The sequence below is a fragment of the Hypanus sabinus genome, chromosome 21 (genome assembly GCF_030144855.1).
Source record: "Hypanus sabinus isolate sHypSab1 chromosome 21, sHypSab1.hap1, whole genome shotgun sequence".
Taxonomy (NCBI): Eukaryota; Metazoa; Chordata; class Chondrichthyes; order Myliobatiformes; family Dasyatidae; genus Hypanus; species Hypanus sabinus.
The window spans coordinates 19,480,965-19,505,734 of NC_082726.1; the positions used below are offsets into that span (position 1 = coordinate 19,480,965).

The window sequence follows — 24,770 nt, forward strand, 5'->3', positions numbered from 1 at the left end:
TCTATCTGTAATTGTGTGCATGTGTGCCCCTTTTTGATTTATTAATTTTGGAGTAAATAGAGCAATATAGAATTACATTTAATCTCTAGAACAAAGGCCGAGGGTCCCTGTAGTTGATCACAGAACACAGAGTGGACGCGAAAGGTCAAAAGGAAAATCTACTTCATCTATCGAGGCTGGAGCGGTGTTTCACCAATGGCACATTTCAAGTGGAAGAATCTGGAGTTACCGCAATGAAATTCACGACGACACTGTAATTTTATATTATCACATCAAGCAGAACCTTGTGGTTACATTAAGTGTGCTTTAACAGAGCAAATAAGTCAGAAAAATATAGAACAGTCCTCGCTCCCACTTTAATAGATATGGATAAGTGTACAGAAGCAATACATAGAATATGTGATGGAAATACACTATCATTACAACAAAATGTCCACATTCACCATTCGGGTCATCTTGCTCACATCTTCACCAACCATTTTCCTTGATGTTCATCACTTCTTTGTAGTTTTACCATATCGCTCAATAAACTTTGTTATTAGTCCTGTTTCCTGGAAAGAAAAATGGAGTGAATGTGTGTGTCACATTCTACATACAGATCTGGTGCACCCACCGCAGGAGTGGGTAATGTGCAGTGTAATTGCTTTTAGCATTTTATACAAGTGGTATACAATATTTCCCCGATCATATACCTGTTGCATTGTACACATTATGTTTCTCACAGAAAATAGTTATTTTAATGAAATATATCCAAACTTTTTAAAGTATGTTGCCTGGATTGAAGAGCATGTCTTTTGAAGATAGGTTGAGTGAGTGAGGGATTTTCACTTTGGAGCAAAGGAGAATGAGAAGTGACTTGATAGGGGTGTTAAAGGTGATGAGGGATAAACAAAGTGGATAGACAGAAATGGCAAATACGATGGGGCATCATTGATTGGAGCGAGGTACAGCCGAGACGTCAGAGGTAAGTTCTTTACACAGACAGTGGTGAGTACCCTGCCAGGGGTCGTGGTAAGGGCAGATACACGAGGGCATTTAAGAAGTCCTCAGATAAGCATGTGGTGGAGGGTTATGCAGGAGTGAAGGGTTAGATTGATCTTGGAGTAGGTTAAATGATTGGCCAAAGGGCCTGTACTGTGATGTAATGTTCTATGTTTGACTCTAATTGAAAATGCACTTTACCCATCATGTAACTTTCTCTTGTGCCGGTGACAGGGATTGACTAAGTTTTTCTTTGCACCTGTGCATACATGTATCACGCCAAAGGATGAGGGTTGAGCATGGGGAAAGCAACTCAACCCTGTAAAAATAACCCATAGCTACAGGAAAAAAATCCCAATAGAAGCACAACGGCATCAGTCAGGGAAGAGGAAGGGTCTTGGAAGTTGGGCTACGCGTGGACTGGCCAGGATAGTGCCCTCTGGTGAGCTGCTGTCAGCACCCTGTGTACCAGTAGGGAAGATGCACATGAACTTGTGCCTGTGATACTTAACCGGACTTTGGACAATGACTTTGACCTCAAGCGGCTGAAACAGACCGGACCCTGACAGGAAATACCTGTGGTTTATATAATGGAAATTTCTAACACACGGTACAAAATCAGAATCAAGTGTATTATCACTGATTCAGATGACGTGAAATTTAGTTGGTCTTTGCAGCATTTGGTTGTCTGTTGTTTCCACACACAATGACGAGGCGCCTCGGTGAAAGCGTGGGTTCGTCCACGTCTGGACTTTCACCTCTGGGCTGGAAGGCTTCGAGGTTGGGATTCGCCGTGTCCCTCTGAGGGAGCCAGAATGGGTCGGCAGGCGGAGACCCCAGTCGAGGGACGCCTGAAGAATGTTTGAATGCAGGTGCCCGGTAACGCTGACTGAGCATCTGAGAGCTGGCAGACTGCACAGACGCAGGTTCGATCCCGACCACGGGCGCTGAAAGTGTAGATTTTGTAGGTTCCCGTCTGATCAGGTGGGTTATTGAGATTTATATTGGCTTATTATTGTCACGTGTTCCGAGTTACAGTGAAAAGCTTGTCTTACATACTAATACAGATCAAATCACTACGCGGTTCATTGAGGTAGAACGAGGTAAAACAAAAACACAGTAGAAGAAAGTGTAACAGCTACAGAGAAAGTGCAGTACAGTCTTCCCGCCTGAGCTCCAGTTTCCTCCCCACGTCTCTCAGACACGCGGGATAAGTTAATTGTGCAATTTAAATTGACCTTAACGTGTTGGTGAGCGGTAGAATCTGGGGGAGCTGGTGGGCATAAAATGATTGAGAATCAAATGGGATCAGTGAAGATGTATTGCGTACTCGAGGGAGCTGTCTCGCGTCTATTGGCTCTCCTAAAGGAAGTACTCAACATGTACACATCCGTCGGGAAAATATATTGAATACAGGAGAAGGTGCGATGGATTGGCACCGTTCATACCACCACCCTCGTCCGCACTGTCCGCGCTATCCAGAAATATATTTGCACTCGCGGCGTTACCTGGGCTTCGGAGCCGTATCTCTCTCGCTTCTCCTTTGCTTCTTGGGCCAGGGCGATTTCCAGCATCCTCCGGCTCAGCAGGCTCCCGATAGTCTTGGGGTCTTCGGGGGAGGTAAGAGGAAGTCGTCCCAGAGTATCGTCATATCCATCTGGATAATCCAACAGGCTCTTCTTTCCCATAAAGTGTCCTGCGACCCAACAGTACAGAGATCGTCACAACGGAGTCATCTGGGCATCGTTAAATGCATCGTCTTAAAGCACCCACCCAGTAGAGTCACAGAGACTGAAACAAGCCCTTCGGCCCATCATCAAGCTCCCATCTTTATGCTCTTCATACCTTAACCCTGCGTTCTCCGACATTGCATTTACAAAGAACGCTGTCATCAAGGACCCCCACCACCCAGGCCATTCTCTCTTGTTGCTGCCGTCAGGAAGCAGGTACATGAGGCTCAAGTCCCACAACACCAGGTTCAGGAAAAGTTATTACCCCTCAACCATAAGGCTCTTGAGCCAGGGGGAATAATATGTTCTCGATATTTATTGTTTATTTGTTGTTTTTTTTCTTTTTTTATTTGCATAGTTTATTGTCCTTTTTACATCGGTTGCTTGACCGGCTTGGTTGTGTGCGGGTCTTTCTTTGTGTCTATAGTGAATGCCTGCAAGAAAACGAATCTCGGGGTAGTAGATATATTTACTTTGATAATGGATTTACTTTGAACATTGAGGATTCTGCCACTCACCTACGCACTTGGATCAGATTGCAGCCTTCACTTAACCCAAGGAATCTTGTACGATCACAAGGCTAACGTGCAAACTCCACCAAGAGAGCACCGGAGGTCAGGGTCGAACCCGATCTCTGGAGGTGCAGGGCAGCTGCTCTTTTCGCTGCACCTCCGTGGTGAGAAGTCAGTTTTGCTGGCGGGACCTTGTCCTCCACATGCTGCCCATTTACAGGTTTGGAGGATGAGGTACCACGGGTTTGACTGCTTCCTCTCCTCATATCGCCTACACTGCCACCTACTGGCCAGCAACATTCCGACATGGACACCTGACACTCACCTGGCCGCTGGAAACGGATAACGGGAAGAGGAATGAAGAGAAGAGATGGTACAATTCCTGGGAACGAGAGCAGGACCAGGCCATTCCCTTAGCTGTGTGAACGAGCAATTATAGTCAAATTAAAAGAGCTTGCAAACTATTTTTGTTTTATTTCACGGATAAAATGTTTAACTACTAGTATATTTAACTCAATATTTATCAATTGGTATATTTAAAGCAGAGATTGAAAAGTTGTTCAGTAGTAAGAGCATCGAGGGATACGGAGAGAAGGTAAGGGAAAGGGGCTGAGAGGAATAATAAATCAGATACCATCGGATGGCGGAGAAGATCCGTTTGGCCAAATGGCCCAATTCCACCCCCATGTCTTACAGTCTTACGGTTTTAAATCACGATTTACGAAAAGTTTGGATAAGTAGATGGATGGGAAGGGATGGAGGGCTATTCTCCAGCTGCGGGTCAATGGAACTAGGCAGAATAACAGATTGGCATGGACTAGAAGGGCCGAAGGGTCTGCTGCTTTGTTGTAGTGTTCTGTGACTCTATGGCACTTAAACCACCTCAAACTGGTAACGTACACACATGTTTAATTTTAAATGATCTACTTCCCCTTCCCCAGTTTGGATAGGCACTGATTCCGAGTCTCAATTCCCGACTCCACCGAAAGTTTGAGACCCAAAAGACCGCGGATGCTGGAATTTGGAGCAACACACAAGGTGCCTGACACACCATTCATCAAAGCGTCTCGACCTCAAACGTCCACTGTCGATTTCTCGCCATAGATGCTGCCTGACCCGTTGAGTTCATCCAGCAACTTGAGCACTGCTCTATCAAGAGACTCCTTAACATCACCCAATCCTTCCTCCGAACGTAAATGTGAGCCTAACCGAAGATAAGATCCCTTCCCCAGGACACACACCTACTCCCCTGGACATGCCATCCCCTTTACCTGTGGCCCAGAGGTTTCCTCTCGGATTGAATTTGATCTTGGAAACATTGTTGGCTTCTGTAAGATCTAGTCTGACCGCGGAGGACACGGACAAGTAGGAAAACACAATCAGGAAAGCGAAAAAGCCGAGGTGACCCATCCGGTGGCTGGAGAGAGCTGTCATTCCTGCCTCACTCTCCGTCTCTCTCGTTCTCTTTCTTTTTCAGTCCCTGTGGGCAAAGCCTCTCGCCGTTTGCCGGGTCTGTCTCGCCGCTTCATTGCTCTGTTCTTTTTATACGTCTCCCGCTGACGGTGGGCGGCGCCCAGTCGAAACCTCAGCACGGATGACTAATGCACTGAGGACCAGTTCTGGTTGGTGTTGGTGAGGTGCGGGACATCAGAGAGGGAACGAGTGAAATGTCCAGCGAGAAATGGTTGGGCTAATGAGGCGGGAGAAGAGACTAGTGATCTCTAGGTGAAAATGTGAGCCTCGAGCCGCCTGTTAGACGAGAGACTCCTCTTCGCTTCATTTACGTTCAAAATCTCAACTTCTCGGCATCTGAGCTCCCCCATCTCTCGGAGGAGATGCGTTTGTGCCGGTGTGGGATGGAGCAAGAGCCGGCCACGTCTACCTTCACAAGAGCTCAGAGACCCATTCGCCCCCCACCCCCGTCCCCCGTGCAGAGAGCTCAAGGCAGAAGAAAATAATCCGGAGTCACAACAGGATCACTCAACGGGCTGGGCGGCATCGGCGGGGAGAGAAGGCTGCTTAACGTTTCCGGTCAGAGGTTTTAGCCACAGGGTCAGCTACAGTGCGAAGGTCAGTCGGGCGAATCCCTCAGAGAGGCGACAGACTCCATCCACCTTCCCCGCTCATCTGCTTGTGTTTCCCGGCCCGCCCGTCCCTGGGTCTCCGGGCTGAAACGTCAACTGATTCTCTCCACACAGGCGCTGCCTGACCTGCTGACTGTTTCCACTACTTTCCCATTAAAATTTCCAGCACCTGCGGTGTTTTTGTTTTGTCTCCGGGCTCACCTTGCGTTTAAGACCCTCTTTCTGTCTACCATGTCTAAATATAGCGCGAATTGTGCCAGAAGCGCTGCCCAGAGAGTAAATTATATACAATCTCGTCCATTTTCAACGAGAACAGAACTGTTTGTGTCAGTAGTTCCGATACACCACTCCTCAGCCACACCTTCCGATCACGCTGACCTCTGCATATTTTTTTTTCAAAACGCGTCTGAGTAGGCAAATGAATCCTTAATATCACTTAAAAAACCTTCAGGATGCCTATTTTTATTTGTTTTATACATCGACCGAGTATGTAGTTCCCCAGATAATTCACATTCCCAATTTCCCGGTGACTCGCGTGAAATCCTCGTGAAACTGCCCCGTTTATATTAACTGAGAAAGTAAAAGCGGGGCGACGGGGTGTTGTTCAGATTAACTATAGTTAACGCCAGAGACAACTGACAGGTCCCGGTGAAAGCTAGATAGTTCGTTTACATCTCTCTACTCGTTTCTTTAGCAGATCTGAGGTGTTTAACATTTCCTTAAACTGTTAAACAGGTTAAAAATAAACGTGACGTCCTTGAAAATAATAATTTTTCAATTGTTCAATGATACGGCGCAAGAGAGGTTGATAGGTTCAATGACTTGTGTTTAGCAATCCCATTTCCCTCTCCGTTTTAAATTTTAACTTGACAAGTGACGTTTAAAATCTAATACCTTTTATGTCTCATATCGACCCAAAACTACCTCTAGCCAATGAAATGGTTCCAACATTAGACACAGGTCGTCAATGAAAATGAGCTTTTGCTGCCCATGTCCCGTTTGCCTTTATGAGAGGGGTGGGGGGAGAGCCACCTCCTTGGACCGCTATCGTCCAGCTGGGGAAGGTGTTCCCACATTGCTGTTGGGAAGGGAGTTAAAGTATTTAGATCCTGCGAAAATCGGGACGGAAAATATATTTACACATCATGGAAAGACATCGTTAAGCTAGAAAGGCTACGAGAGAAGATCCACGGGCATGTTACCCGGAGAGGCTGGGACTGTTACCCCTGGAGCCACGGAGGCTGAGGAGTGACCTTATTGACCTCACAGAGGTTTATGATGTGGGTCATGTGGGGACTGCAATCACTCGAGCCGAGTACGATATCCTCCGAAGGGGTTGTCTATCAGGTTTACAGTGGCATGGTATAGCAGACCACGGGGGCCCTTCACTGCTGTAGCCGTCCTCTGCCTTCTCTGCCCTGGCGACCTGTCATCATCTTGCGGGGCTCTACAGCTGAGCTCTCGGTTGGATCACTCCCTCTTGATTTGACCGCGATGGGTGACCCTACCGGGAGCTAAGCACCAGATGGCTAAACTGCACACGGCATCGCTCTCGGGATGTCAGGAACCCTCAGGACTCCCCTCCACTGATTCCTCTAAACTGCGGGGGTGCGCGGCCGGGCAGTGACTGAAACGCTTCCGCGCACATCGTTTTTGTGGTGGCGCGGCTGGAATTTTTTAAATACAATGTGCCGCGAGAGGTTGATAGCTTCTGGGTTAGGGTGGGTGTCAAAGGTTAGAGGACGAAGGCAGAAGAATGGGGATAATAAACCAGCCATGGTGGAATGGAGGAACAGACTCTCTGAGCCAAGTGGCCTAATTCTTCCGCTGTGCTTTATGGTCTCATAGGATCATTCATTCATTCATTCTGTGTTGTGTTCTGTGTTGGGCGATCATGGTCCTGACCATCGTTGTTCTGGCAAATTTTTCTGCAGACATGGTTTGTCTTTGTCATCTTCTGGGCAGTGTCTTTACAAGAGCGGTGACCCCAGCCATTATCAATACTCTTCAGAGATTGCCTGACTTGTGATATGCACCAGCTGCTGATACCCCCATCCACCACCAGCTCTCATGACTTCACATGACCCTGATGGGGAGGGGGCTATGCAGGTGTTATATCTTGCCCAAGGGTGGCCTGCAGGCTAGCTGAGATAAGGAGCGCCTTGTTGATAGTGAGTAAGAGAATGGCCTACCACCTGAGGTTGTTTTAATTGATATTTTTATGCATTTTCTACAACACTACAAAAAAACCCCAAGAATGAAATAGGAAATGAATACAGTGCAAGATAAACATACAATGGTAATATAATACAGAGTATAATAATTGAAAAAGCACCCAAATTGAAGTCATGTAAAGTTAGTATCCACCTCCACCCTCACAAGAAAAAAAAACTCCACACCAACCAGAGCAAAATGTAGGAAATATAAATCAGAACATTCAAACCCCCAAAACTGTAAATACAATTAAAAACAGAAGATAATAATGCCTACTACCAAAAAAAAAGCTGAAAGCAAGGGACTGAAAAAGAAACTTAGTCAAAAGGAAAGTTATGAAAATACTCAATAAAAGGTCCCCAGATCTTATGAAACTTTATGTCTGAATTAAGAATTGAGTAATGAATTTTTTCAAGATCTAAACAGGACATAATATCGTTAAGCCATTGAACGTGTATGGGCGGGGCAAAATCTCTCCATCTAAGAAGAATTAGACGTCTAGCCAGGAGGGAAGCAAAAGATAATATTCGACGTTTAGTCAAACTCAAACGTATATCTGTCTCAGCCAAGTAACCAAAAAGAGCAATTAAAGGGTTAGGTTCTAAGTGGTGATTCAGAATACAAGATAAAGTTAGGAAAACATCCCTCCAAAATTTCTCTAGACTAGGACAATTCCAGTTCATATGAATGAGAGAAGCCTCGCCACTTTTGCATTTATTATAAAGGGGACTAATATTAGGATAAAATTGAGATAATTTAGATTTGGACATATGAGCGCTATGAACAATCTTAAACTGTAAAAGACAGTGGCTAGCACAAAGAGAAGTTGAGTTAACCGACTTGAGAACCGAGTCCCAAACCTCATCAGATAAAGGGATACTTAAGTTATGCCCCCAAACCATTTTGACTTTATCCAAAGGGGCACGCCGTAAGGATACTAATTTATTATGAATAAAAGATATTAAAACTTTACACAATAGATTAATAGAAAGAAACAAGTCCATAGCATTTTTCTCGGGCATCTCAGGGAAGTTGGGTAATAAAGGATTAATGAAGTGTCTAATTTGGAGGTATCTAAAGAAATGGGCATTAGGTAGATTAAACTTAGCAGAGAACTGTTGAAAAGATGCGAAGCGATTATCAATGAAAAGATCTTCAAAATACCTAATGCCCTTTCTATACCAATCATAAAATGTTGAACCATGCATAGAAGGTAGAAAAAGATGATTATGTAAAATAGGACTAGAAAGGGAAAAACCATAGAAACCATAACATTTCCTAAACTGGGCCCATATTCGCAGAGTAGGTCTAACAAGAGGATTAACAATTAGTCTAGGCAAACTACTAGGGAGTGCAGATCCAAGAAGTGAAGAGATAGATAGATCCTTTGTGGAATTCAGCTCCATTGCTACCCGATTAGGGCAGTAAGACTGGCTATGGAAAAAAGACCAGAAGATAAGACAACGAATGCTAGCTGCCCAGTAGTATAGACGGAAATTAGGTAAGACCATGCCGCCCTCTTTTTTAGATTTTTGAAGGTAAGTTTTGTTAATTCTGGAATGCTTACCCTTCCACAGATAGGACAAAATAATAGAGTCTAAGGAATCAAAAAAGGTTTTAGAAATAAAAATTGGAATAGATTGAAATAAGTATAAAAATTTAGGGAGAACATACATTTTAATAACATTAACATGAGCTACCAAGGACATAGATAAAGGTGATCATTGTGACGAACTCTGTTTCATTGAGTACAAAAGATTGGCAGAATTTTCAGGGCAAAGATCCTTAAAATTCCTTGTAACTGTAATACCAAGATAGGTAAATTGATTAGCAACTAATTTAAAGGGGAGGTGGTGAAATACTAATGCTTGTGCTTCTTTATTAATTGAAAAAAGTTCACTCTTATGTAAATTAAGTTTATAGTCAGAAAACCGGCTAAATTGATCAAGAAGTGAAAACATTGGAGGTAAGGATGTAGATAGATTTGAAAGAAAAAGTAATAGATCATCAGCATAAAGAGAAACTATGCTCAACTCCCCCCTCCAGATCCCCGTCAATTCAGGACAACTTCGAAATGCAATCGCCAGAGGCTCTACAGCCAAATCAAAAAGAAAGGGACTTAAGGGGCATCCTTGACGGGTGCCATGTTTAAGGTTAAATAACCGGGATTGCTGAGAATTAATCAAAATAGAGGTGGTAGGACATAGATATAGTAATTTGATCCAAGAGATAAAACATTGACCGAGGTCAAATTTTTCTAAAACTGCAAAGAGGTAGTTCCACCTTATACGATCAAATGCTTTCTCCGCATCGAGAGAGGTAACACATTCAAGAGTCCCAGTTGAAGGTGAGTATAAAATATTAAATAAAGGCCATATGTTAAAAAAGGAAGACAATTTTTAATAAAACCAGTTTGATCATCAGAAATAATAGAGGGTAAAACAGTTTCTAATCTGTGAGCCAAAACTTTAACATCAACATTAAGCAAAGAAATTGGCCTGTAAGAGGAGCACTCTGTTGGATCTTTGCCCTTTTTAAATAAAAGAATAATACATGCCTCATTAAATGAGGGTGGCAATTTACCATAATTAAATGAATCAGGTAGTACTGAGAGTAATTGAGGTGAAAGAAGTGAAGAGAATGATTTATAAAATTCTATGGGGAACCCATCAGGACCAGGAGATTTGCCTGACGACAGTGCAGAGATTGCAAAAGATACTTCTTCTAATGATATAGACTAATTAAGTTCTGCTCTAGAATCAGATGAAATCGAAGGGATATTCAAGCTATTTAAAAAAAAGTCAACAGAAATATTCTCTTTCAGGGATTCGAAGGAATAAAGACGAGAATAAAAATTCTTAAATAAGTCATTAATTTCTGAGTGATTTGATGTAATATCCCCATTCTCCTTCCGGATCTTTGTAATACGTCGTTTAGCTTTAGAACATCTCAACTGATTAACTAGAAACTTGCCAGATTTGTCACCATGAATATAAAAGCGACTCAAGAAGTAGATGTTCAACTGGTTGAGTAGAGAGAAGGTCAAATTTAGTTTGGAGTTCTACACGCTTCTTATATAATTCGGGGTTTTTAGTCTGAGCATATAATTGATCTAATTCTTTAATCTGATTAATCAGGTCTAATCGCTCTGAATGGGACTTTCTATTAAGATTTGCTGTACATGAAATTATTTGACCCCTCAAATATGCTTTCATAGCCTCGCAGACAATCTGGGATGAAATTTCAGATGAGGTATTAGTGTTTAGAAAAAATAATCTGGTCCTTAATAAATTTTACAAAATCATCATCTGATAATAAAGTCGGGTTAAGGTGCCAATGTTTATTCCTTTGAGGGAGACCAGGAAAATTTAGAGACAAAGTGACTGGGGCATGGTCAGAGATCAGTATACTCTGATAGTCACAAGAATGAGCAAATGAAATAAATTGATTATCAATTAAGAAATAGTCAATTCTAGTAAAGGTATGATGAACATGTGAAAAAAAAGAATAATCTCTCTCAGTAGGATGAAGGAAACGCCATATATCAGAGATACCATAGTTAGAAAGAAAAGAGAGAACAGCTAAAGCAGATTTAGTAGGTAATCTAGTAACAGAGGACGATCGATCCAAAGTTGGGTCTAACCAGCAGTTCAAGTCACCACCCAATATAAGAGAATATAGGTTCAGATCTGGTAATGAGAAAAAAAAGCATTCAAAAAAAATTAACATTGTCAGAATTGGGAGTATACAGTTTGGCTTTTACTACCTTATTATTATATAATTTGCCAGAAACAATAATAAAATGGCCATTTGTGTCAGATATCTTACTATGGAGTTCAAAAGGAACATTTGAGTCGATAAGAATGGAAACCTCCCTAGCTCTGGCCGGGAAGGATGAATGAAAACGCTGACCCACCCACTTTGACATAAGCCGAGAATTATCGAAATTACGAGTATGAGTTTCTTGGAGGAAAGCAATGTCAGCTTTAAGTTGCTTAATATGGGTGAAGACCTTTCATCTTTTAACAGGATGATTCAATCCCTTTACATTCCAGCTCACAGATTTCAATGGACTAACCATTATCAATTGTTAAGACGTAAAAGGCAGTAGGTGTATATAAGATCAAACATTGCAATAACAGTTTGGAAGCAAAACTATAAACATAAATCAATAAAATCAGGACATAGACATGCCCTGGATAACAAGGAAAAACAACAAAAAAACAATAGATAGTGTTAGTACTGGAGAATCCACCCCACCCTCACAACCCAAAACTAGATGGCTACCCAAAAAAACAGCTCGCTCTACAGAAAATAGGACACCCCAAAAACCAACTTCCAGTTCCGTAACATTAACATAAGCTCCCTGTAAATAATATAGCAGATACTAACTAATTTATGCACTACAAATCAAAATTACAAATAGGAACAACTTCAACTGAAAAAATTTAAAACTTAATACAGAATAATAATCAAGAATTAATCTACCCATGAGAAACTATGAAAAATTGAAAAAAAGTGTAAAAGAAGGGGAAATATATTTAAAGAGAGTACATATCAGCCGTTTTTAAAAAAAGCAGGTCTAATACAGTAAATTGACAGGGAGACCTTCAAGAAAAAACTCTAAGCCTTCCAAATAAATTAAGACCAGTTGTAGTTCTCTATAGTTAAAGTTATTCAAAAGTAAACTAAATTACACAAATGAAATCTAAGTCCACAGGAAAACATTAATTTAAATCATCTATTTAAGAAAATCACACCAAGTCCAAGGAGAGACCAACTAAAACCCTTAGGTTCTCAGTAGTTAAGGACTAAGTTATTCAAATAGAATCTGAGTTCGCAAAAAAGACTTTAATTCAAGAAATACTCATCAGCCATTTTAGAAAGTCAAACCGGGTCTAAAGAAGTCAAGATGGCTGGAAGATTTCCAACAAACATCTCAGCGTCTCTAACTGACTTAAACCACTTATATTCTCCAGTAGTAAGCGTAATTCGAAGGTCGGCAGGATTGCGAAGGGAAGGCTTGAATCCACGATTAAAGTGCTCTTTCACAACACCTTTGAACTGGGCACACATCTTCAGAACCTGGGGAGCATAGTCCTCCACAATACAAATGGTATTATTTCAGAAAGTCAGTGTGCCTCCATAATCAAACGGTTTTTCACCTGATAACGATGGAAACACAGGATAACTGGTCGTGCTCTAGAAACCAAAACAGCTCGAGGGACGTAAATTCTGTGAGCTCTTTCTCGCTCATCAGCTGAGGTTTATTATCAGATGGGGAGCCTTTCCACAAGGCAATGGCCATGGAATTAAGCATTGGGACTGAGTTGAGAATCATAAGGAAGAAGGCACAGAAGTACATTTCACCAAGGAATGAGGAATACATGCATAAATAGGATAGATATTTCAGTTCAACAGGGATGAATAAGTGAGCACAGACCCTGGTAAGGAGGAATGGTCCCACATGGGTGGCCTTGGACCACTGAAGAGAGGTGGTGGAGGTGAATTACCTGACAGGTTTCAAAAGATGGTATACAGCAGCTGAAATGTCACAGAATAACCAATGACATTAATCCAGCCGATTTCAACTGTTTTATTGAAATTAAAAACAGATTGAAGGGCACTGCAGGAGGTGACTGGAGATAAACAGGACCTTTCAGAAGGAAGAGGCTGGGTGGAATACTAGAGGTAAATTGAAAAACACAGCAAGTTGAAGTTCGGATGAACTGTACGATCGTTTCAACAAGGAGAAAGAGTGAAGTGCAGATCAACCCCTGAAACATATAAGGTTCCGAGGGCTATTGACAAAATTAATGGTGAAGGGGCTGTTTCTCCTGGGGTTATTTTAAACTTGATGTGAGGACACAATTTCAGAATAATGGGTTCCCCAATGAAAATAGAGATCCACTTCTCTCAGAAGTTCGCAATTCTTTTGAATTCTTTACCCCAGAGAGCCGTGAAGGCAATGTCCTTAAAGAGACTCAATAAGCAGCTATGAACAGATATATCAGCTTCAAAGCCAGGAAGGGATATAGGGGCCAAGCAGGGTGATGGTGTGGAGGACAAGGTTGGATCAGTCAGAATCGCACTGAGTGGTGCGTCAGGATGAAGGGGTGGGGGCCTTCTTCTGTTTCTGACATCAGTTTTGGAAGTGATGAGGGAGGGGCTGGAGCTGGGTGACTGTGCAGGGAATTAACTTATGAACTTCTATAGATGTGGAGTGGAGCGTATTCTGAGTGTTTGCATCATGGCCTGGTATGGAAACACCTTTGCCCATGAGCAGAAAAGCAGTGGATGCAGTCCAGTCTATCACAGGAAACGCCCTCCCCATCATTGAGCACATCTGCAGGTGGCAATTCCATAAGAAAGCAGCATCCATCGTTCAAGACCCCCATCATCCACGCCATGCTCTCTTCTTGCTGCTGCCATTGGGAAGGAGCCCTTGGTCCCACACCACCAGGTTCAGGAACAGTTACTGCTGTTCAACCATCAGGCTCCTGAACCAGCCTAGACAACTTCACGCACCTCAACTCTAAAATGATTTCATAAACTATAGACTTATTTTCAATGCCTCTACAACTCATGTTCTCAATAATATTTATTTATGTATGTGTTTGTTTGTTTGTTTGTATTTGCACAGTTTATTTCCTTCTGCACTTTGGTTATTTGTCTGTCTTTGTTGGTGCATAGTTTTTCATTGATTGACTCTATCATGTTTCTTTGATTCCACTGTGAATGCTGCAACAAAATGAATCGGGGGGGGGGGAGTGGGGTATGTACTTCAATAATAAATTTACTTTAAACTTTGCTATCTGAAAGACTGAAGTGATTGATGATGTCAGTCAGCACCAGGTAATACAATAGATGGGTAACGTCCCAACAGGGGACAGCTTGTCGAAGATTGTAGGTTGGAGGCTGGTGGGAACATGAAAGAAGGAATTAGGTATGGAATTAAGAGACAGCAGAGCTGGAGTCAGGTGTTATAGATAAGAATGAACTACAACTGAGAGGAGAGATATTTTCTTTGGGGCACAAGAGGATGATGGGTTTTTTGTACCCTTAGCATGAGACTAAACTCTGGATGACAGAGAGAAATACCACATAATACTGTAACCCTGTCACCAGGGCCCACATACACACTTGGCTTGTTAGACAAGTCTGCCAAAAGCGATGTGGCCCAGCAGTGAGAAGGCTACCTTTGACAAACTATGTACGTGTCCAGGTTTGGTATGATTTGGGATTCAACCAAACAGGAACATCATGATGATTTGATAAAAGGTACCTTGATTTGAGCAAATGCTGTGTGAATACTGCCTAAGTCCTTATCGTACTGCCCTGGGCTTAGGTATCATGTAGATAATTGAGATGCTACATCCATGGTCGGCCCTGACCAACGGAGACAAAGATTGGGTTGCAGGTGTTGCTGTGTTATTCCTGACAGTTAATTAGACAAGGATTGGAGTCACGTATCTACCAGTAGAACATAGAGGGGATTGAGACCTTCAGCCCACAATGACTGTGACAACCCGGATGCCAATCAAAACCAATCCCCCTTACCTGCACATGGTCCATATCTCCCACCCTCTGCTTGCTCAGACATCCTGTACTTGATCTGGTATTGGGAAATGAACCTGGTCAGGTATCGGGTCTCTCAGTGGGAGAGTATTTTGGAGATAGTGATCACAATTCTATCTCCTTTACCATAACATTGGAGAGGGATAGGAACAGACAAACTAGGAAAGCAGTTGATTGGAGTAAGGGGATATATGAGGCTATGAGGCAGGAACTTGGAAGAATAAATGGATAAAAGGAATAGATGTTCTCAAGGAAATGTACAGCAGAAATGTGGCAAATGTTCAGGGGATATTTGTGTGCGATTCTGCATAGAGAACATCCCAATGAGTTAGGGAAAGGGTGGTAGGGTACAGGAACTGTGGTGTACAAAGGCTGTTGAAAATCTAATCAAGAAGAAAAGAAGAGCTTATGAAAGGTTCAAAAGAACTAAGTAATGATAGAGATCTGGAAGATTATAAAGCTAGCAAGAGGGAGCTTAAGAATGAAATTAAGAGAGCCAGAAGGGGCCATGAGAAGGCCTTGGCGGACAGGATTAAGGAAAACCCTAAGGAAAACCCTTACTTCAGTGTTTGGTAAGTTGATGGAAAAGTTCCTGAGAGGGAGGATTTATGAACATTTGGAAAGGAATAATATGATTAGGAATAGTCAGCATGGCATTGTCAAAGGGAGGTTGTACCTCGTGAGCCTGGCTGAATCTTTTGAGAATGCGACTAAACACATGGATGAAGGTAGAGCAGTAGATGCAGAGTGTATGGATTTCAGCAAGGCATTTGATAAGGTACCCCATGCAAGGCTTATTGAGAAAGTAAGGAAGCTTGGGATCGAATGAGACATTGCTTTGTGGATTAAGAATTGGCTTGCCCACAGAAGGCAGAGAGTGTTTGTAGACAGGTCAAATTCTGCATGGAGGTTGGTGACCAGAGGTGTGCCTCAAGGATGCCTTTCTCTTCATGATTTTTATAAGTGACCTGGATGAGGAAGTGGAAGGATAGGTTAGTAAATCTTCTGATGACACAAAGGTTGGGGGTGTTGTGGATAGTGTGGAGGGTTGTCAGAGGTTACAGCGGGACATTGATAGGATGCAAAACTGGGCTGAGAAGTGGCAGCTGGAGCTCAACCCAGATAAGTGTGAAGTGGTTCATTTTGGTAGGTCAAATATGATAGCAGAATACTGTATAGCATTAATGGTAAAACTCTTGGCAGTGTGGAGGATCAGACGGATCTTGGAGTCCAAATCCATAGGACACTCAAAGCTGCTGCGCAGGTTGACTCTGTGTTTAAGAAGGCATACGATGCACTGTGGTTCATCAAATGTGGGATTGAGTTTTGGACGCAAGAGGTAATGTTGCAGCTGCATAGGACGCTGGTCAGACCCCACTTGGAGTACTGTGCTCAGTTCTGGTCGCCTCACTACAGGAAGGATGTGGAAACCATAGAAAGGGTGCAGAGGAGATTTACAAGGATACTATAGGGTCTTTTTAGAGGCTCCTGGATAGGTACATGAAGCTTAGAAAAATAGAGGGCTATAGGTAACCCTAGTTAATTTCTAAAGTAAGGACATGTTTGGCACAGCATTGTGGAATGAAGGGCCTGTATTGTACTGTAGGTTTTCTCTGTTTCTATCGGTCTAAATGCCTCTTGAACAATGCTATTTATTGGCAACCTACCATTCTCTGTATTAAGAACATGTCTTGCAAATCTCCTTTAAAATTTCCCCTTGGCACCTTAAATCTATGCTCTTCAGTATTTGACACTTTCACCCTGGGTAAAAGATTCTCAGTATATACAACTCAAATAACTTTATCTATTTCAATCATGTTGCCACTCAGCCTGTGATGTTCTAGAGAAAATAATACAAATCTCCCCGTTCCTCCTTAGAGCTAATACTCTCTAAACCAAACAGCATCCTAATGAACCTCGCCCACACCCTCTCCACAGTCTCCACATCCTTCTTGTACTATGGCAACCAGAAATGCACACTTGCTCCAAACTTCTGTACAACTTCCATGTAAATATATTGTAATCTCCTGGTTCTGCTGGTTCATGTTTTAGTGTGATGCATAAATTATCATCTTTTGTACATTTGACCATCCATATACATTTAGTGGCCGTTTTATTAGTTACACCTGTACAGCTGCTTGTTATTACAATTATGTATTTAGCCAATCCCATGGCAGCAACTCGATGCGTGAAAACATACAGACATGGTCAAGAGGTTCAGTTGTTGTCAGACCAAATGTCAGAGTGGAGATGAAATGTGATCTCAGTGACTTTGACTGTGAAATATTTTGCTGGTGTCAGATGGGGTGGTTTGAGTATGTCAAAAACTACAGATCTCCTATGATTTTCATACACAACAGTCTGGAGAGTCTACAAAGGACTGTTCCAAAAAAAAACCCAAAAATATCCTAGAGGTAGTCAGTTCTGAGTGTGAAAATGCTTTGTTAATGAGAGAGGTCAGTGGAGAATAGCCAGATTGTTTCAAGCTGACAGGAAGGTGTCAGTATCTCAAATATCCACACATTGCAACAGTGACGTGCTGAAGAATATCTCTGAATGCACAATGTGCCGAGCCTGAAGTGGATGAACTACAGCGGCAGACCACACACATACACTCAGAGGCCACTCTTTTAGATACAGGAGGTATTGTGTGCATAGAATGCCTTGCTGTATGCCTCCCATGAGGCAGCTGGTTGTAATGGGCGCTGTAGCAGGTTGGTCTGTGGGATATTCTGGCCATGCTGAAATTCTTCAGCCACACATACACAAAATGAGAAGCTGGGAAGAAGTCAAAGGTTATACGAGCATTACTTATGGAAATCAGTTGCACTAATGTGATAGTGTTATTGCTGTTTATTTTGTTGTGCAAGTTATGTATAATTTATACTAACTTAATTATTTTGGAATTTATGTTCAATAATTCTGTACTGTACTGTGCTACTGCTGCTGCAAAGAGCTAATTGTCATGGCAATCATATCCTGCGTATGTATGCCCATGAAAATATACTTGAACTTTAGTCCATGTACGTTATGATGTATATAAATCACTCTGTATTTCGACCCATACATTATTGCATATGTACATGTGTACTATAAGCATCACATTTCATTTTAAAGAAAGTACATTGGGTCATAATGCTGCCATATTTACGAAAGGTTTCACTATATCCAGAAAGGAAGTGATCCTGTGCTGGTGATAAAGCTGAAAGAAGATATGAATCTGGACTGAGAACTCAGATCTGCAATTTGGTGTTAAACAGATTCTGTAGGTAAATGCCAAACCTGCAAAGCAATATAAGGAAGGGCAATGGGTCGAGTAGCATTTGTGGGGGCTGGGAGGGGGTAGGAAGGATCAGAGCCTTACGACGGGTGTGAGAGTGGAAATGGCCATAGCCAGAATAAGGAGGAGAGGAGGCAGGCATCTGAGGTGATTAGTGGACTGATGAGGGGGTGGTGAAGGAGGATGGTTGGATTGAACAAAGGAGGGGAAGGGACAGGGATTTGGGAGTTAGAGGTAGGTGAATGTCAGGAGGGTGAATTTGGAGAAGGAATGGCAAATCTCACAGCTCGACCAGAGATGGCCTCCAAATCAACAGCTGTGAAGAGCTAGATGTGTGTGTGTGTGTGTGTGTGTGTGTGTGTGTGTGTGTGTGTGTGTGTGTGTGTGTGTGTGTGTGTGTGTGTGTGTGTGTGTGTGTGTGTGTGTGTGTGCGCGCCTCTGTGAAATACAATCTGTGTATTTCTATCTGTAATTGTGTGCATGTGTGCCCCTTTTTGATTTATTAATTTTGGAGTAAATAGAGCAATATAGAATTACATTTAATCTCTAGAACAAAGGCCGAGGGTCGCTGCAGTTGATCACAGAACACAGAGTGGACGCGAAAGGTCAAAAGGAAAATCTACTTCATCTATCGAGGCTGGAGCAGTGTTTCACCAATGGCACATTTCACGTGGAAGAATCTGGAGTTACCGCAATGAAATTCACGACGACACTGTAATTTTATATTATCACATCAAGCAGAACCTTGTGGTTACATTAAGTGTGCTTTAACAGAGCAAATAAGTCAGAAAAATATAGAACAGTCCTCGCTCCCACTTTAATAGATATGGATAAGTGTACAGAAGCAATACATAGAATATGTGATGGAAATACACTATCATTACAACAAAATGTCCACATTCACCATTCGGGTCATCTTGCTCACATCTTCACCAACCATTTTCCTTGATGTTCATCACTTCTTTGTAGTTTTACCATATCGCTCAATAAACTTTGTTATTAGTCCTGTTTCCTGGAAAGAAAAATGGAGTGAATGTGTGTGTCACATTCTACATACAGATCTGGTGCACCCACCGCAGGAGTGGGTAATGTGCAGTGTAATTGCTTTTAGCATTTTATACAAGTGGTATACAATATTTCCCCGATCATATACCTGTTGCATTGTACACATTATGTTTCTCACAGAAAATAGTTATTTTAATGAAATATATCCAAACTTTTTAAAGTATGCTGCCTGGATTGAAGAGCATGTCTTTTGAAGATAGGTTGAGTGAGTGAGGGATTTTCACTTTGGAGCAAAGGAGAATGAGAAGTGACTTGATAGGGGTGTTAAAGGTGATGAGGGATAAACAAAGTGGATAGACAGAAATGGCAAATACGATGGGGCATCATTGATTGGAGCGAGGTACAGCCGAGACGTCAGAGGTAAGTTCTTTACACAGACAGTGGTGAGTACCCTGCCAGGGGTCGTGGTAAGGGCAGATACACGAGGGCATTTAAGAAGTCCTCAGATAAGCATGTGGTGGAGGGTTATGCAGGAGTGAAGGGTTAGATTGATCTTGGAGTAGGTTAAATGATTGGCCAAAGGGCCTGTACTGTGATGTAATGTTCTATGTTTGACTCTAATTGAAAATGCACTTTACCCATCATGTAACTTTCTCTTGTGCCGGTGACAGGGATTGACTAAGTTTTTCTTTGCACCTGTGCATACATGTATCACGCCAAAGGATGAGGGTTGAGCATGGGGAAAGCAACTCAACCCTGTAAAAATAACCCATAGCTACAGGAAAAAAATCCCAATAGAAGCACAACGGCATCAGTCAGGGAAGAGGAAGGGTCTTGGAAGTTGGGCTACGCGTGGACTGGCCAGGATAGTGCCCTCTGGTGAGCTGCTGTCAGCACCCTGTGTACCAGTAGGGAAGATGCACATGAACTTGTGCCTGTGATACTTAACCGGACTTTGGACAATGACTTTGACCTCAAGCGGCTGAAACAGACCGGACCCTGACAGGAAATACCTGTGGTTTATATAATGGAAATTTCTAACACACGGTACAAAATCAGAATCAAGTGTATTATCACTGATTCAGATGACGTGAAATTTAGTTGGTCTTTGCAGCATTTGGTTGTCTGTTGTTTCCACACACAATGACGAGGCGCCTCGGTGAAAGCGTGGGTTCGTCCACGTCTGGACTTTCACCTCTGGGCTGGAAGGCTTCGAGGTTGGGATTCGCCGTGTCCCTCTGAGGGAGCCAGAATGGGTCGGCAGGCGGAGACCCCAGTCGAGGGACGCCTGAAGAATGTTTGAATGCAGGTGCCCGGTAACGCTGACTGAGCATCTGAGAGCTGGCAGACTGCACAGACGCAGGTTCGATCCCGACCACGGGCGCTGAAAGTGTAGATTTTGTAGGTTCCCGTCTGATCAGGTGGGTTATTGAGATTTATATTGGCTTATTATTGTCACGTGTTCCGAGTTACAGTGAAAAGCTTGTCTTACATACTAATACAGATCAAATCACTACGCGGTTCATTGAGGTAGAACGAGGTAAAACAAAAACACAGTAGAAGAAAGTGTAACAGCTACAGAGAAAGTGCAGTACAGTCTTCCCGCCTGAGCTCCAGTTTCCTCCCCACGTCTCTCAGACACGCGGGATAAGTTAATTGTGCAATTTAAATTGACCTTAACGTGTTGGTGAGCGGTAGAATCTGGGGGAGCTGGTGGGCATAAAATGATTGAGAATCAAATGGGATCAGTGAAGATGTATTGCGTACTCGAGGGAGCTGTCTCGCGTCTATTGGCTCTCCTAAAGGAAGTACTCAACATGTGCACATCCGTCGGGAAAATATATTGAATACAGGAGAAGGTGCGATGGATTGGCACCGTTCATACCACCACCCTCGTCCGCACTGTCCGCGCTATCCAGAAATATATTTGCACTCGCGGCGTTACCTGGGCTTCGGAGCCGTATCTCTCTCGCTTCTCCTTTGCTTCTTGGGCCAGGGCGATTTCCAGCATCCTCCGGCTCAGCAGGCTCCCGATAGTCTTGGGGTCTTCGGGGGAGGTAAGAGGAAGTCGTCCCAGAGTATCGTCATATCCATCTGGATAATCCAACAGGCTCTTCTTTCCCATAAAGTGTCCTGCGACCCAACAGTACAGAGATCGTCACAACGGAGTCATCTGGGCATCGTTAAATGCATCGTCTTAAAGCACCCACCCAGTAGAGTCACAGAGACTGAAACAAGCCCTTCGGCCCATCATCAAGCTCCCATCTTTATGCTCTTCATACCTTAACCCTGCGTTCTCCGACATTGCCTTTACAAAGAACGCTGTCATCAAGGACCCCCACCACCCAGGCCATTCTCTCTTGTTGCTGCCGTCAGGAAGCAGGTACATGAGGCTCAAGTCCCACAACACCAGGTTCAGGAAAAGTTATTACCCCTCAACCATAAGGCTCTTGAGCCAGGGGGAATAATATGTTCTCGATATTTATTGTTTATTTGTTGTTTTTTTTTTCTTTTTTATTTGCATAGTTTATTGTCCTTTTTACATCGGTTGCTTGACCGGCTTGGTTGTGTGCGGGTCTTTCTTTGTGTCTATAGTGAATGCCTGCAAGAAAACGAATCTCGGGGTAGTAGATATATTTACTTTGATAATGGATTTACTTTGAACATTGAGGATTCTGCCACTCACCTACGCACTTGGATCAGATTGCAGCCTTCACTTAACCCAAGGAATCTTGTACGATCACAAGGCTAACGTGCAAACTCCACCAAGAGAGCACCGGAGGTCAGGGTCGAACCCGATCTCTGGAGGTGCAGGGCAGCTGCTCTTTTCGCTGCACCTCCGTGGTGAGAAGTCAGTTTTGCTGGCGGGACCTTGTCCTCCACATGCTGCCCATTTACAGGTTTGGAGGATGAGGTACCACGGGTTTGACTGCTTCCTCTCCTCATATCGCCTACACTGCCACCTACTGGCCAGCAACATTCCGACATGGACACCTGACACTCACCTGGCCGCTGGAAACGGATAACGGGAAGAGGAATGAAGAGAAGAGATGGTACAATTCCTGGGAACGAGAGCAGGACCAGGCCATTCCCTTAGCTGTGTGAACGAGCAATTATAGTCAAATTAAAAGAGCTTGCAAACTATTTTTGTTTTATTTCACGGATAAAATGTTTAACTACTAGTATATTTAACTCAATATTTATCAATTGGTATATTTAAAGCAGAGATTGAAAAGTTGTTCAGTAGTAAGAGCATCGAGGGATACGGAGAGAAGGTAAGGGAAAGGGGCTGAGAGGAATAATAAATCAGATACCATCGGATGGCGGAGAAGATCCGTTTGGCCAAATGGCCCAATTCCACCCCCATGTCTTACAGTCTTACGGTTTTAAATCACGATTTACGAAAAGTTTGGATAAGTAGATGGATGGGAAGGGATGGAGGGCTATTCTCCAGCTGCGGGTCAATGGAACTAGGCAGAATAACAGATTGGCATGGACTAGAAGGGCCGAAGGGTCTGCTGCTTTGTTGTAGTGTTCTGTGACTCTATGGCACTTAAACCACCTCAAACTGGTAACGTACACACATGTTTAATTTTAAATGATCTACTTCCCCTTCCCCAGTTTGGATAGGCACTGATTCCGAGTCTCAATTCCCGACTCCACCGAAAGTTTGAGACCCAAAAGACCGCGGATGCTGGAATTTGGAGCAACACACAAGGTGCCTGACACACCATTCATCAAAGCGTCTCGACCTCAAACGTCCACTGTCGATTTCTCGCCATAGATGCTGCCTGACCCGTTGAGTTCATCCAGCAACTTGAGCACTGCTCTATCAAGAGACTCCTTAACATCACCCAATCCTTCCTCCGAACGTAAATGTGAGCCTAACCGAAGATAAGATCCCTTCCCCAGGACCCAAACCACTCCCCTGGACATGCCATCCCCTTTACCTGTGGCCCAGAGGTTTCCTCTCGGATTGAATTTGATCTTGGAAACATTGTTGGCTTCTGTAAGATCTAGTCTGACCGCGGAGGACACGAACAAGTAGGAAAACACAATCAGGAAAGCGAAAAAGCCGAGGTGACCCATCCGGTGGCTGGAGAGAGCTGTCATTTCTGCCTCACTCTCCGTCTCTCTCGTTCTCTTTCTTTTTCAGTCCCTGTGGGCAAAGCCTCTCGCCGTTTGCCGGGTCTGTCTCGCCGCTTCATTGCTCTGTTCTTTTTATACGTCTCCCGCTGACGGTGGGCGGCGCCCAGTCGAAACCTCAGCACGGATGACTAATGCACTGAGGACCAGTTCTGGTTGGTGTTGGTGAGGTGCGGGACATCAGAGAGGGAACGAGTGAAATGTCCAGCGAGAAATGGTTGGGCTAACGAGGCGGGAGAAGAGACTAGTGATCTCTAGGTGAAAATGTGAGCCTCGAGCCGCCTGTTAGACGAGAGACTCCTCTTCGCTTCATTTACGTTCAAAATCTCAACTTCTCGGCATCTGAGCTCCCCCATCTCTCGGAGGAGATGCGTTTGTGCCGGTGTGGGATGGAGCAAGAGCCGGCCACGTCTACCTTCACAAGAGCTCAGAGACCCATTCGCCCCCCACCCCCGTCCCCCCAGCAGAGAGCTCAAGGCAGAAGAAAATAATCCGGAGTCACAACAGGATCACTCAACGGGCTGGGCGGCATCGGCGGGGAGAGAAGGCTGCTTAACGTTTCCGGTCAGAGGTTTTAGCCACAGGGTCAGCTACAGTGCGAAGGTCAGTCGGGCGAATCCCTCAGAGAGGCGACAGACTCCATCCACCTTCCCCGCTCATCTGCTTGTGTTTCCCGGCCCGCCCGTCCCTGGGTCTCCGGGCTGAAACGTCAACTGATTCTCTCCACACAGGCGCTGCCTGACCTGCTGACTGTTTCCACTACTTTCCCATTAAAATTTCCAGCACCTGCGGTGTTTTTGTTTTGTCTCCGGGCTCACCTTGCGTTTAAGACCCTCTTTCTGTCTACCATGTCTAAATATAGCGCGAATTGTGCCAGAAGCGCTGCCCAGAGAGTAAATTATATACAATCTCGTCCATTTTCAACGAGAACAGAACTGTTTGTGTCAGTAGTTCCGATACACCACTCCTCAGCCACACCTTCCGATCACGCTGACCTCTGCATATTTTTTTTTCAAAACGCGTCTGAGTAGGCAAATGAATCCTTAATATCACTTAAAAAACCTTCAAGATGCCTATTTTTATTTGTTTTATACATCGACCGAGTATGTAGTTCCCCAGATAATTCACATTCCCAATTTCCCGGTGACTCGCGTGAAATCCTCGTGAAACTGCCCCGTTTATATTAACTGAGAAAGTAAAAGCGGGGCGACGGGGTGTTGTTCAGATTAACTATAGTTAA

The 24,770-nt window shown here is 43.5% G+C and overlaps 2 protein-coding genes across 2 annotated transcripts; both read right to left on the minus strand.

The window, feature by feature from the left end:
* Positions 1-240: 240 nt before the first annotated feature.
* On the minus strand, positions 241-4,722 carry LOC132379204 (neuromedin-B-like). The gene is made up of 3 exons (XM_059946879.1): positions 4,495-4,722; positions 2,490-2,677; positions 241-551 (listed from the first exon to the last, which is right to left on the minus strand). The coding sequence occupies exons 1-3, from the start codon at positions 4,655-4,657 to the stop codon at positions 495-497; spliced, it is 408 nt and encodes a 135-aa protein (XP_059802862.1). The 5' UTR covers positions 4,658-4,722; the 3' UTR covers positions 241-494.
* A 14,375-nt stretch (positions 4,723-19,097) lies between these two features.
* LOC132379206 (neuromedin-B-like) lies at positions 19,098-24,440 on the minus strand. The gene is made up of 3 exons (XM_059946880.1): positions 23,335-24,440; positions 21,330-21,517; positions 19,098-19,391 (listed from the first exon to the last, which is right to left on the minus strand). Exons 1-3 carry the CDS (start codon positions 23,495-23,497, stop codon positions 19,335-19,337), a joined length of 408 nt encoding a protein of 135 aa, XP_059802863.1. The 5' UTR covers positions 23,498-24,440; the 3' UTR covers positions 19,098-19,334.
* Between the last annotated feature and the right edge of the window lie 330 nt (positions 24,441-24,770).

What these genes read in the sequence shown, in the direction of transcription:
- LOC132379204 (XM_059946879.1), bottom strand. Translation starts at nt 4,657, where the DNA reads ATGACAGCTCTCTCCAGCCACCGGATGGGTCACCTCGGCTTTTTCGCT. An exon ending in AGGAAACCTCTGGGCCACAG is followed by an intron (nt 2,678 to 4,494) that starts GTAAAGGGGATG and finishes GTTGGGTCGCAG; the next exon opens with GACACTTTATGGGAAAGAAG. An exon ending in GATACGGCTCCGAAGCCCAG is followed by an intron (nt 552 to 2,489) that starts GTAACGCCGCGA and finishes TTTTCTTTCCAG; the next exon opens with GAAACAGGACTAATAACAAA.
- LOC132379206 (XM_059946880.1), bottom strand. Translation starts at nt 23,497, where the DNA reads ATGACAGCTCTCTCCAGCCACCGGATGGGTCACCTCGGCTTTTTCGCT. An exon ending in AGGAAACCTCTGGGCCACAG is followed by an intron (nt 21,518 to 23,334) that starts GTAAAGGGGATG and finishes GTTGGGTCGCAG; the next exon opens with GACACTTTATGGGAAAGAAG. An exon ending in GATACGGCTCCGAAGCCCAG is followed by an intron (nt 19,392 to 21,329) that starts GTAACGCCGCGA and finishes TTTTCTTTCCAG; the next exon opens with GAAACAGGACTAATAACAAA.